The sequence below is a fragment of the Anolis sagrei genome, chromosome 3, assembly GCF_037176765.1.
Source record: "Anolis sagrei isolate rAnoSag1 chromosome 3, rAnoSag1.mat, whole genome shotgun sequence".
Taxonomy (NCBI): domain Eukaryota; kingdom Metazoa; phylum Chordata; class Lepidosauria; order Squamata; family Dactyloidae; genus Anolis; species Anolis sagrei.
In genome coordinates this window covers 71,429,085-71,442,686 of record NC_090023.1, presented here as the reverse complement: position 1 = coordinate 71,442,686, position 13,602 = coordinate 71,429,085, and the positions used below count along the sequence as shown (strand labels likewise).

General features: G+C 36.2%; 1 protein-coding gene across 2 annotated transcripts in view; it reads right to left on the bottom strand.

The window, feature by feature from the left end:
* Positions 1-3,021: 3,021 nt before the first annotated feature.
* The window catches only part of MORC3 (MORC family CW-type zinc finger 3), a 37,305-nt gene continuing 26,724 nt past the window's right edge, over positions 3,022-13,602 (bottom strand). For both annotated transcript variants that reach the window (XM_067466710.1, XM_067466711.1), the window contains 9 exons: positions 12,556-12,653; positions 11,856-11,957; positions 11,640-11,762; positions 11,473-11,541; positions 10,481-10,523; positions 7,872-8,035; positions 6,877-7,726; positions 6,446-6,606; positions 3,022-4,210 (listed from right to left, as the gene is read on the bottom strand). In XM_067466710.1, the coding sequence (XP_067322811.1) occupies positions 4,054-4,210; positions 6,446-6,606; positions 6,877-7,726; positions 7,872-8,035; positions 10,481-10,523; positions 11,473-11,541; positions 11,640-11,762; positions 11,856-11,957; positions 12,556-12,653 (1,767 nt within the window). In that variant the 3' untranslated portion in view covers positions 3,022-4,053. The remainder of the gene's footprint in view (positions 4,211-6,445; positions 6,607-6,876; positions 7,727-7,871; positions 8,036-10,480; positions 10,524-11,472; positions 11,542-11,639; positions 11,763-11,855; positions 11,958-12,555; positions 12,654-13,602) is intronic.

Below are 13,602 nucleotides of genomic sequence, written 5' to 3'. Positions count from 1 at the left end.
TGCCAGCTGTCACCTACCCCAGCTCCTTTAGGGTCAAGCCAGTTACTTGAAGAATACCATCCATCCATCTTGCCCTTGGTCGGCCCCTCTTCCTTTTTCCTTCCCTTTTCCCCAGCATAATTGTCTTCTCCAAGCTTTCCTGTCTTCTCATTATGTGACCAAAGTACTTCATCTTTGCCTCGAATATCCTTCCCTCCAATGAGCAGTTGGGCTTTATTTCCTGAAGTATGGGCTGGTTTGATCTTCTCATGGTCCAAGGCACTCTCAGAACTTTCCTCCAACACCACAGTTCAAGAGCATCTATCTTCCTTCGCTCAGCCTTCCCTATTGTCCAGCTCTCACATCCATAGGTTACTATGGGGAATACCATTGCTTTAATTATGCGGATCTTCGTTCCCAGTGTGATGTCTCTACTCTTTACTATTTTGTCGAGATTGGTCATTGCTCTCCTGCCAAGAAGTAAGTGTCTCCTGATTTCCTGGTTGCAGTCTGCATCTGCAGTAATCTTTACACCTAGAAATACAAACTCTGTCACTGCCTCCATGTTTTCTCCATTTGCCAGTTATCATTCAGTCTTGTTGCCATAATCTTGGGGTTTTTCAATGTTTAACTGCAACCCAGCTTTTGCACTTTCTTCTTTCAACTAAATGATGCTAAATGCAGCAGATGCTAAGAATGCCTGTTTGGATTGCTTGGGCTAGAATTACCAGACAATGCCTCAAGCCTCTGGTGTCTGTAGAAAAGGGAGGAATCCAGCAAGAGAGCACTATACAGGGAAATGGAATAGACCAACTAAGGCTGGCCTCTGAGGGGTTTTAAGCTCAACCCAAAAACCAATACAAAGGAAGGTGTCTACACTATTGGGAAGGCCCGTAAATAGGGGGAACTGAGGCAGAGCAGAGAAGGCAGAGCCAAGACTTCACAAATACACAGAGATGGTTTGGGCATCTGAAATTTAGCCTACAGCACCTGGTCCTCCTTGGTGGTCTCCCATCCAAGTATTAACCAGGACTGGCCTTGCTTAGCTTCCAAGTGTGCATTCATTACAAACAATACACATCTGCATTGAGCTCTACAACAGTTTCCAGTTGAATGGTTGTTTCAGAGCAGTGTTTTATAGTTTTTAATAGTTTTAACCCACAGTTGTTATTTTAGATATGTGATGTATTTTTTATATATATGAATTTTGCCATGTATTACATTGTGAACCACTTTCTCACCCAGGGGTGAGAAAAGCTGTACAGAAATGCAACAAATAAATAAAGGCTGTATTGATATGGATGTATTAAGAAATATAGAAACACACACATATATTGTATGTATAAGCACATTGAAATATAGGAAATTAGATTTTTAGATGCAGTAGCTAGACGGCAAAGGAATGTTCAAGGGGGTCTGTTAAATTTAAAGTCAAAGGAATTTCTCAGCACCAGGGAACGGGCTGACACAACCTAATGGAAGGAAAGTGGTAGGGCCTCTTGATGGATGGGTTGAAAGTATGTTTATCTGTAACTGTGCCTTAAGAAGAAGTGATGTATGTTAAGGATCAAAGGTTATCTCTGTGACGTAGAGCTGACTATGCATGTAGCTTTGTGTGATTGTAACAGAGGAATGTATAAATAGAAGAGAAATCCCTTTGTTTGGGGCTCTGACTTTTGGAACAGATTTCCAGCCTTACCAGCTGGTAAACTAGTTTTTCCAAGTCCCAAGAAAGGTCTGTGGCTGTCTCTCTTTATCCACTTCACTTGGAAGCGGCTCTTCAACAGCACCTGCTGATGGAGATTTGTGAATTAATTGTCAATCTGATTAGGGCGAACAAGTAGAAATATCTCTCCAACTTTAAGGAAGACTTGGGACTTGCATTACCACTTTGTTATAATAATGATAACTGAGATTTAGGAAAAATCTCATGAGAAAATCAGAATTAGAAAAATGTCATTTAAAGTAGAAGTGTGGCTATATAATATGATAAGAAAGGAGTAGATTAATAAGAGAGAATCATCAGGCAAAGAATGAGGTTTGTAAATTAGTCATTTATTTATTTATTTATTTGGTCTTGAGTTTTGTGCAAGTGTGTTGATTCATGTGTTTTATTTTTGTGTTTACCATCTATTTTAATAAGTTTAATAAGTAATACAGGGGTTTGTAGATGTGTAGTTTTAAAAACATATATGCTCTATTATTCTTGTGTAACTATATATGCTTTGCTGAATTAAAAATTATTGTTAAAAATACCCTGTTAAAATTCTAAGCCACCTAACAATACAGTATCAAGAAAAATAGAGTCCAAGTGAACAAGAGTCCAAAGACCATTAACTGGACAACATTATGGAGTGCTTAGGATAAAATGAGGACCAGAAAGTCTCAAATCATCTCTGTCTAGTTAACATTAAACCGGTCATAATCTCTCAGAATAACTCTTAGGACTGATGCAAGAATCAAATAAAACTAATAAAATTCTCCTCAAAAATCCTTGTGAAAGAATTATCACACTACAGTAAGCAAATTTTGATAATAGGCAGGGCTTTGTGATGTTGAATTTTCCCCCAATGGGACATTAGCAATGATGCTCAACTCCATTGTAATTTTTTAAGCCACTTTAAGACACAGTTGCCAACCTAGCAGTTCGAAAACATGCAAATGTGAGTAGATCAATAGGTACCGCTCCGGCGGGAAGGTAACGGCGCTCCATGCAGTCATGCTGGCCACATGACCTTGGAGGTGTCTACGGACAACGCTGGCTCTTCGGCTTAGAAATGGAGATGAGCACCACACCCCAGAGTCAGACATGACTGGACTTAATGTCAGGGGACTACCTTTACCTTTACCTTTTTATACATTTTCCTGGCATGATGAAACAGTTACAGTTCTTTTAAGCTGTATAAAAAATATAAATACATAGTTAGAAGAAAACAAAGAAAAAAAACCCGCTCATGTCTGCTTAACAGGAAAACTATGCATTTGCTATTTTCTTGTTACATAAAAAACAAGAATGCCTCCATTTCGTAGAAAATATACATATTTTGATTTGTTTCATGTAAATAAAATTTTATTTTCATTTATTCCCTTTCATTCAAAAGTAAATGTACAGCATAAATTTAAATAACATTCTCCATACAGACAAGTTTTTATTCAGACTTTACAGTACATTCCAGTACTGAAGAATACAGCAAGAGTAATGGAAAAAAGTATGGAAAAATAACTCCTCAAAACCACATGATTTTGCTAAACATCTGTATCTTTTCATTAAATGAATGTAATATGATATTTAACAATTATGTTGCAATACTTTAACCAGTGTTATAATACATTGTCAGGTATCAAAGCTTAGAAATATTCATAAACCTCTATAAAATACAAGTTATTGGGGAGGGGGGAGAATTCTACTTGACAATATTGCCACTGTTCATCTTAAAAAAAAAGTTAGAAAAGCATACAATAGCATATATCATCTTTGTGTAACTCTTGAATGCATTATAAAAGGTAAATACATCCGTAAGAAATGATGAAATTGAAAGGTAGCAACCTAATACATCTGCAGTGAGTTCTGAGTAGTAAATTCTTTGTTTGAAACAAGAATGAAATCAGATGTGCCTTTTTGTTAATAGATTTGCCCCAAATTTCCTCATGAAGACTGCATGCAGGATTTCACTCCTTTTTTGTCCACCAAACATGGTGATGACATCCCTTGATTTCTTGACATCTTTTGATTTCTTGACATCCTTTGATTTCCTTGACATCCCTTGATTTCTTCAGAAGTCAAGATCATACAGACACAGATTCAGTTTCTCTTTTGGGAAATGAGACATTGGGAAAAGTATCTGCTGTGGAGGAAGCAGGAAAAGCTTACTTCTTTTCCTTTAATGTCACAGTCCTAACAAAAACACTGATTCCTTGAAGTAAATGAGAGCTAAAAAATAACCTCAAATTTTCAAATGCCATGTTCATGTTTGCATCGCATTTGGCACGAAGATGAACACTCTGTACAGGTTGTAAACTTTACCATAAAAAAGGAGATAGAATAAATCTGTGTTTTAATGGCAGGATAAAAAATTATGCACTATTGATTTCATCATTCATATGTTCTACCACTTGACCTAGAATCTCATCAACAACATCAACGTCGTAATTCATTTGTTGCAAATCGAGATCAGGCATTATTGATGCCAGCAGCATTCCCACATTAACTCGTAGGGATCTCAGCTTCAGGCTACAGAAAGATGAAAGATAATGTTGAATACATTAGTTAGAATTCTATATATAGTGCATTTATATAGAATACTTTATTCTTCCCCAATATTTTTGTTTATTTTATCATAATTCAATACATTTGTTATACATCATTTGTTTTACAGCAGACACGTTAATATTCAGTACAATCCACAATACATTATCTTTTGTATCTATTGTTGTTTTCATGCTTATACATATTTTCTATCCCTCATCACCGTGCTCTCCTCCCACAAGCCACTTCTTTTATATATCACCTGTCCAAAATTTTACTTCCTCTTGTGGAGGTAACTTTCCGTGTTTCTCTTTGAATCCTCTTTCAACAATTTTTCTCCATACATCATCAAAATCACTTTGTTTCCATATCCCTCTTTTAACTTTTAATTTACATGCCAGCTTGTCAGTTATTGCCAATTTTCATACTTCCTTATACCATTCTTCTATCTGTATATTTGTTTTTCTTTTCCAAGTCCTTGCTATAAGCAGTCTTGCTATTGTTAACGAGTTTGGTTATCACATCTTTATCCTCTTTTTTCAGCTGTTTATTATTATATAATGATAATAAAGCTATATTATTTTGATGTTCATTTTATTGTCTTTCTCTCTAAATACCCTTTCCCCCAAATTATTTACATATTTACACTGCTACCAGATATCTATAAATGTTCCCAATTCTTGGCATCCTCTCCAGCAATTTTTTTGAATAGTTTTTATTTATATTTGCTATTTTTATTGGTGTTAGGTACCATTTCCATATCAACTTATAATAATTTTCTTTAACTCGTATTGATACATTCATTGTGACCACTCCATTCTTTGGAGGCTTTTAAACAGAGGCTGGATGGCCATCTATCAGGGATGCTTTGAATGAAATTTTCCTGCTTCTTGGCAGGGGGTTGGACTGGATGGCCCATGAGGTCTCTACCAAATCTATGATTTGATGATTCTAAATCTTTTCCCCAATTCTCCCTGAGGGTATTAATCTTTATTTTTTCTTCCTTTAATTTAATTAATATCTAATATATTTTACTAGCTATTCCTTTCAAATTTTTACGTTCATCTATATCTCTTCCATCTTGTATCATTTGTTCGAACTGATTAAGCTTGCTTCCCTTTTTAAACCCAATTTCTGAACCACTGTTGTAATTGTATACAGTGGAACCATGTCAATTTTATTTCTCGGAATTCTTTCATAATCTTTTCCTTCTTCATTCCAATCTTCATCCAATTTCTGATTTTATTTAACCTTTTCTCTTTATTTTTATCCATTATATATTTTACATTTTTTTGAAATTTCCTTTCCATTATAATTGAGTTTATTGTTGAACCATCCGTTATTAACTTTTCCCTGTATTTGTTTCATATTTCTAATACATTACTCAGCATTGAGTTCCCAATATCCCTAATTTCTTTTCTCATAAATTCTTCAAAAAAATATTCCAGATTTCTTCCTCCACTTTTTCCTAATCCATTTTAGGCATTCTATATCCTCCTTTTTTAAATCATTCATTCTATAACCAATGTCAGCCTGTTTGCTTCATAATATTTTTAATATTAGGAAGTGCTAATCCTCCTTCTTTTTGAGATCTGTACCAAAACTGTTTTTTGTATTTTACTGTCGTCCTATCATTTGTTGCCATTTATTCAGCTCTTCTTCTGTAACCTGAGGTGGTAGCATTCTAAATATGAAGGATATTAGTATTTTCATTTTTCCTGCTATTTTTCCAAACCAAGGTAAATGCATATTTTCGTATTCTATTAATTTTTTTGAACTACTTTAGACCACCCCCACCCAAAAACTTTCATTCCACATTTTTTTCCTTTGCCAATGCATTATACTATAATATATAAAGAAGCAATATGTGGGGATAAATGGACCAAGCAAAATGCCTGTCAACTCCAGGGGAATGGTGGAATCTATTTTGGTCCCAACTCAAATCCTTAGGCTCCCTGGGGATGGATGCATAAATAGTACTACTAGTATTGCTACTACTACTACTACTAAGTTTTCTCAATAACACTACTTGATGCTTTCTTATTTTGAATGCCCCCCTCCTCTCCAATTGATCATGTTCCAGAATTCCCTATAATATGCTGAAATTTCATTTGACAGATATCAACCTTGAAACAGTTATGAAATTAATATAGATGGAAAGGAAGAATGTCCAACAACCTTTTCATGTACATTTCTGGTAAAGTAGTAGGAAATGTGTACCTTTCCCCATCAGAAAAATTTACAGGATCAAGATTACCAGCCACAGGACCATTTGCATGTGATACCACTTGTGGGATTGAAGCTTTTAACTGAGTGACTTCTTCTTTTAACTCTTCACACTGAATACGCAGCTGGTTTTTTTCCATTTCCAGTAGTTCAATCTGAAATGGATAAAACAAAACTTCTGACCATTGTGTTTTTGAACAATGGTATTTCTTAAACATGCTTAGCTATGAAATAATTCTATCTTTATTAAGAAAAAACTATGTATTAAATGTTATAGGATATGTTCATGGAAATACAGGACACATAAGCTAACAATTACTTAAGAGAAATTTCATAACTATTTTATCCTTTTGGTTCTGTATTTAAATATCTACTATAATCATATATCCACCTGTTTCTTTTATAACTTGAATTATGGAACTTACCTCATTCTTGTACTGGTCTTTTTCAACGCTGCACTCGTCCAGCTGTCTGAAAAGATCATCTATTTGCACAGCCATGTCATCGACTTCACTTTTATTCTCACTATCTCTACATTTATTGCATTCCGTTTTTAAATTCTTCAGACTATTGCACTGTTCTTTTAACTGTTTCACCTCATTCAATGCTTGTTCATACAGAATTAACATCTCCCCTGGACTTCTCTCTTTAATTTGTCTCAGTTCATCATCTGGTAGTATACTATCTGTTTCTGTTGACTGATGGCACATTTCCTTTTTCATATATTTATCATTCAATTCCATCAGTTTTCGCTTTAATTCATTTACTTCTTTCAACAATGTATCACACTGCTTTTGATAGTTTTCTTTTTCCCTAGTGGTAGACTGCAATCGAATGCTTAATTCATTTGGTCTTTTATCTGAATCCACAAAACTAGGGTCTAAAACATGTTCTACAAAGGTTGCTTTTAATTTTGAAATGGGCAGATTATTATCTGCGTCGTCCTTCACATCTTCCTTCTTTACTTCTGATTGTTCCCTTTCAGTTTGTGTTGCTACATTTCCTTTTGAACATGTTGCTTCAGAACAAGCGTCTCTGTTTTCAGCATTCTCTGTTTCGATTTCATTATAGTTGATATCAGTGCCACCTTCCACTTTTACTATTTTGATATCACACTCTGCAATATCTGCAGGCTTTGGAGTACTGTTCTCTTCCAAGATGATAACATCGTCATCATCAACCTTGTTTTGTTTTCTGTCCTCAAATGCTTGGCTAGTCACCCGCGTGATCTTAATAGGCAATGGGGTTGCAGGATTCGAAAGCTTGCGTTTAAACCTATCAAATGAAAAGAAATAAAGGTAAGAATTTTTCTTCAAAAAATTTAAGCTTTGGATATTTTATTAATAGTAAAAAGTACAAGAAAATGTCATGTAAATGATGGATAAATGGGAAATGAGGATCTTGAAGTTTATTTACCAACCTGTTTTCGTGGTCAGAATGAGGAGAAGATACTGGGCCATTTTCTGATGAGTTTAGAGACCTTGAAATAGGGGTATTTGAAGCATCTGTATGCAACATTTCATTCATTGCTGGAGATGTATTTGGCAAGGCAGATGATGTTGGTAAATACAATTCATTATAAATCTGTAAAAATTGCATTGTTTTGTTACAATTAGAGGGGGAAAACTTAACTTCTACTTCCAAGACTCTCTCCTTAACTTCCTCTGACCACCTCAGAGTGGCAATATATGGTTACACCCTCTGCCTATCAAATCCTCACTAATTCTCTATTTTTGTTCATTCTGTATGACATTCCCTGTAATCTCTGGGTTGAAGTTCCTTCCCTTGGACTTTTAATTTCATTTCCAGGCTTGAGCTTAGTTCACCTTGGTTCTATGACATTATCATCATGTCTCTTGTTGACTTCAGCATGTATACTGGTAATCTGTCAGACTTAAGATGACAACCATCTATCTTTCAATGTTAATCAAGGTGGCCAATTGCAACATTAAAACTTGCCTCCAACAGAAAAAACAGAAAAACTTGCCTCCACAGATATATAAACCTCACTTGCCTAGTTTCCAACAGACCTCACAACCTCAGAGGATGCCTGCCATAGATGTGGGTGAAACATCAGGAGATAATGTTTCTGGAACATGGTCATACAGCCTGACCTTTAGAAAAAAATTAAAATAATGGTTCTGGAACCAGGCCTTTGGACAATAGATGTATGCAGCTTTTAGTGGGACAAGGACTGGAACGGCGACTTGACTGATTGTTTTATGGTTTTAATAACTGTTTTGATATTTGATGATGTACTGTTTTTAATATGATTTATGTTTAAAGTGTGGTTTTACTGTTGTAGTTGTAAGGCATTGAATTTTTGCTATTATCTATGTGTAAACCACTTTGAGTCTCCCTAGGGGTGAGAAAAGCGGTATATAAATGCTGTATATAAATAAATAAATCTCACAGCAACCCATCTATCTTTCTCCTTTGGTGTTTGCATTTGAACTAACTCCGCCATACACTGCTTTGTACACTCTCCTATATTTTCAAATGCAACTTCTGACTACTGTTAATTTATTTTATTGTACATCTCTGCCATATATCTTGTCTAAAACAATCACATTTCTTGATCTATGTGAACTCTATAAATGTGTTCTATTAGCTTCCCCCAATAACACAGCAAAAGAGGGTTACTTCAGTCTTTTCAATCCAGAGATGGCCTTCCCATATCTTATAGAGAATTGTGTGCCCTCGGGGTTTGCAGAGATAACAGAAGAAAGAAGCAATATAATAAAGAAAAGGAAAGGAAGAGCAAGTTCTGGGTGTCACCAAAATGGCATAGAAGGGTTGCATGCATCTTTCCTATTTTATATTCTACAATACCCTGCACTTTTCCTTTCCACTTTCTGCTCTTTGCTTGAATATCTGCCTCTTTTTCAGTGGTAAAATTGAACACTATATAATTTGGTCTATCTCCCATCTCCATCTTATCTTTCTCCTTGCACTGGTTCCTTCTACTCCATCCTAATCCTTCTGCTATAGCAATCTTTCTCTCTGGTCTTTTGTTGTTACATAGTTATTCAATGGAATAACTATGGTTGCCTCCCCTAACATGTATCTATCTCACTGACCCACCAATTCTGACAGCTGGGTATTATTTCCCATGCCTTTATCTCACAATCAAATAATCTAAATTCACTCATGTATCCTGCCCACCTACTACACAATTTCCTTTCTAATCGATGCCTCAAGAGAGAATTATGCTTACATATATTATATTTATTTTCTCTTTTTCTGGTGACACACTACCTCACTGGCAGGAAAGGTCATTCCAAAGGTCTCATACAACCTCTTCAACTTCCCAAAAAACCCCGCAAACACATCTTTGAAAAAATATTCTTAGTTGACTAGTTTTGTCTCTAATGAAAAATGGCAAACTTCTACTCTTTGTTTTCCCTTAGTTATATCCCTTACCCTCCCAACCACTCAAACAAAATAACTAGTCTTACTAGAAAATGAAACCACAACAGAAAGTGGTTTTAAAAATTTGCATAGTATGATATATTGCAAAGGAACTAATTACTATGTCTACCATAGCGACCCATCCCTGCAGTATAGGCTAGCTTCCTCCTTCAGTTGCTTAAAAACTCTCACTAAAATAATCTTTTTAATTAGACTGTGCAACAAAAAAACCATACATTTCCACATTAGATTTTTGCCTACCCTTATAACTGGCAAACTAATTACTTATATGTGACACCTTCCAAATACATGCCAACACTTCTCTACCCATCCACAAAACCTTTACTACTCCATTTCCCCTAAATTCAGTTAAACTCTGTCCTTTCTTCTTTGCCCGTCCTTCCCAGCAAAATGCTTTTTTTCTGATTCCTCCTCAGAACCTTCTTTGAGGACTCTGACACAATCTCTCAATGGAAGCTCAGCCCAAAGTATGTTTAATTACACTGAGGACATATTCTTCTGCTATACTCTTGACTTATTCTTCCTTCCCACCTTTCTTTCTCTTCATGTGCAGGAATTACGACATTCAACTCCTTGTGGCAGATGTCGGTTACATACCTGTTGGCTAAATTCCAGTCTTTTCTTTAATTTCTCTCTGTCTCTGTATTGAAAAAAGAAAGTTTTATGGCACATACTCATAATTCCTTTTGTACTTTTAACATCTATTTAATGCAAGTATTAAGTAAATAAAGCACATTTTGTTTATTAGGTGCTCTAGCTGTATCTTGTGTGTGTGTGTGTGTAGTACCTTGCTCTTTGCCATCTACTGCTACCATACAAGATAGGCATCCTCAAACTGCGGCCTCCAGCTGTTTGGGCCTCCAACTGCCAGAAGCCCCAGCCAGAATGTTCAGTAGTCAGGAATTCTGGAATCTCCAGCTGTTTGGACCTCCAACTCCCAGAATTTCTAACTACTGAACAGGCTGGCTGGGGCTTCTGGCAGTTGGAGGTTTAGGGTTGGAGGGCTACAGTTTGAGGATGCCTGAATATTATAAGAACTGCAAACATTGATGTGCTGATTTCATAACCACATATAATTTACCGCAGACTTAGAAGAAAAATCTCTTGGAATGGGGTATGAAACTTTCCAAGGACATGGTAATTGCTTTCCTAATACATTTTTCACTCAATCTATGGTGAAAGTGACACTACTTTCATGATAGAACTACTGCAAGACACAATGTGACTAGCTGTACAACCCCACTTAATATTTTTGCAGTCCCCAAAAAGTCTTCAGATCAGTAATGTATTAACATTTCTCAGGTTTATTGGGATCCAGGCCTTTCTATTTCTCATATAAAAAAGGTACCTGCAAAATATATAGTAGACAATTTTGACTGAAATTTATTGGTTTCTAATATCTGATAAACTTGACAACAAAATGTTTGTTTGTTTATTTATTTGCGACATTTATATGCCGCCCTTCTCACCCAGAAGGGGACTCAGAGCGGCTTACAAGTAATATGTAAATACAATATATATACACACACAAACTAGGTTTCACAACATTTCAATTTCTTGATTTTGTTTTTCTTCTTTTGGATACTCACTTTTTCTTATGTGTTTTTTCATATGGTATTAAATCATCATCTTCAGGTTCTTCAGGCACATTGCAATTTCTAATGTTTAAAAAAGTGGTATGTTGTTATTTATTTTAACAGGGCTAACACAACTACTGTCTGGAAAATCTGAGCTCCTTTTATTGCTACCTACATACCTAAATTGAGGGTCAGGGTTGTATGAGCAATACCATTTTTCTGGCAACCGATGAATTCCATCTGGAAGCTTCCTCCATTTCAGGCATGAATCACACTGAACCCAGGTCTGATCAGGTCGCTTCCTGTAACAACACCAGTGACATGAAAGCTAGGCAAGCAGGGCTTGAAGAAAAGGAGATATTTATGGGTGAAATGTGTTACTCTTAATAACTTACTGGGTATCTTCAGCTAACACTTCCAAGGGATAGTCTTTTTTCTTTGCTTGCATCTCATTCCAGTAATCATTCAGCTTTTCACCAAGTGCATGTATTGTAAGCCTAATAAGCAAGAGGTACCAGTTTGTGATTCACCAAAACACATAAAACAAACATTCATCATTTGTCACGGAAAGCAAATACTAATGTAAACAAAACACACCGGATGGAACCAGTCTTTGTGTGAGCAGAACTACCACTCCACCCCTTAAGACTTTTCCATGGAGGAAGGGAAGCAATTTGCCCTATTCTTCCTTCTCTCTTCAGTTTCTTATTTTTTCCTGAAAATGTGCTATTGAGTTCTGACGCACACTCTGGAACAATATGATGGGCAATGTTCCTTCCTCCAGTTGGAACATTTGTTTATTCTCATTTTCTTCTACAAACATAAACTATTTCATTTTCTACATATCCGGAACCGACCCAAAGAACATGCAAACATGTATTTGTGTGTATGTGTGTGTGTGTAGACACACACACACCTCTCTGAGAATTCAATGAATTAAGGAAATCTATGGTGGAATCTAGCAATGATTCAAATACAAATCTCTGCACTAATGGTATATACTACGGCCATAATTATGAAACAAATGACACAGTTATTCATTTTTACAATAATGTTCACTAAAACACTCTTTTGTACAGTGAAATAAAGGTTTACCTGTATTCATTAGTATAATCAAAATCCTGTTTATTATGGGTTGGTTTTAAGAAGCTGCATTCAATAATCCCCACTACTCCTACACCCATATTGTTTGCCTGCAAAACAAGAAAGAAATAAGTTTGTACATGCCAAGGTTTCAATCAAGAATGCGAATGACAAATATCTGAAATATTCCTAAGTCTCGTATATGTTTACTCTTTGTCAGTAAGCATCATTATCTTATGATATCTGGCATTTTCACTTTAAATCTTCAATCTGAGAGATAAAGTTGACCACTGGATTTTGAAACTGGAATGGGTGGTATAGGGCTCTCAGTTTAAACATCACAAAGTAATTGGGGGGGGGGGGGAAGCACCATTTGTTGATAGTGGCTAAAAAAAACTAACAGTAAGAAAAATGTATAATTTCCTGAAATTTTCAAGTCATGTTTCTTGTAAGAGGGTCAAAAACTGAAATAACAGTACACACACACAGACACACACAAAGGGTGGGCCAAAACTCACAGACATCTGATCTTTTAATAACTTTTTGAAAATGCTTTTTGAAAAGATTTTACTTGTAATGTAATGTAATTTTATTTTCTCTACTAGCTGTACCCTGTCATGCGTTGCTGTAGCCCTCAGAAAACAGGAATTCCAGTTGAAGAAATAGACAGAAGGAACACTGATAGATGAAACAGAAGGTAGATAGATAGAACATAGGTAGGTAGATAGATATGTAGATGGAATGATTGATGGATGGGAGGATGGACATACAGACAAGACAGCTTTACAGCCAAAGGGGGTTGGACTTGATGGCCTCTAGGACTCCTTTCAAACTGCTTGACCATCTGTCGGGAGGGCTTTGATGGTGTCTTCCTTTACTGTAAAATGAGGTTCGACTGGGTGGCCTTTGGGGCCCCTTCCTATACCTCAAAGGGTTTCCCACCCCCGTCCTTCCGTGTGTGGCATCAAAGGGCCCCTTCCCCAGCGACCCCCCTCCATCCCTCCCCGGCTTCCCTCCTAGCCAATCGTTGCTGTGGTCTAGCCTGGTGATATGGAAAAT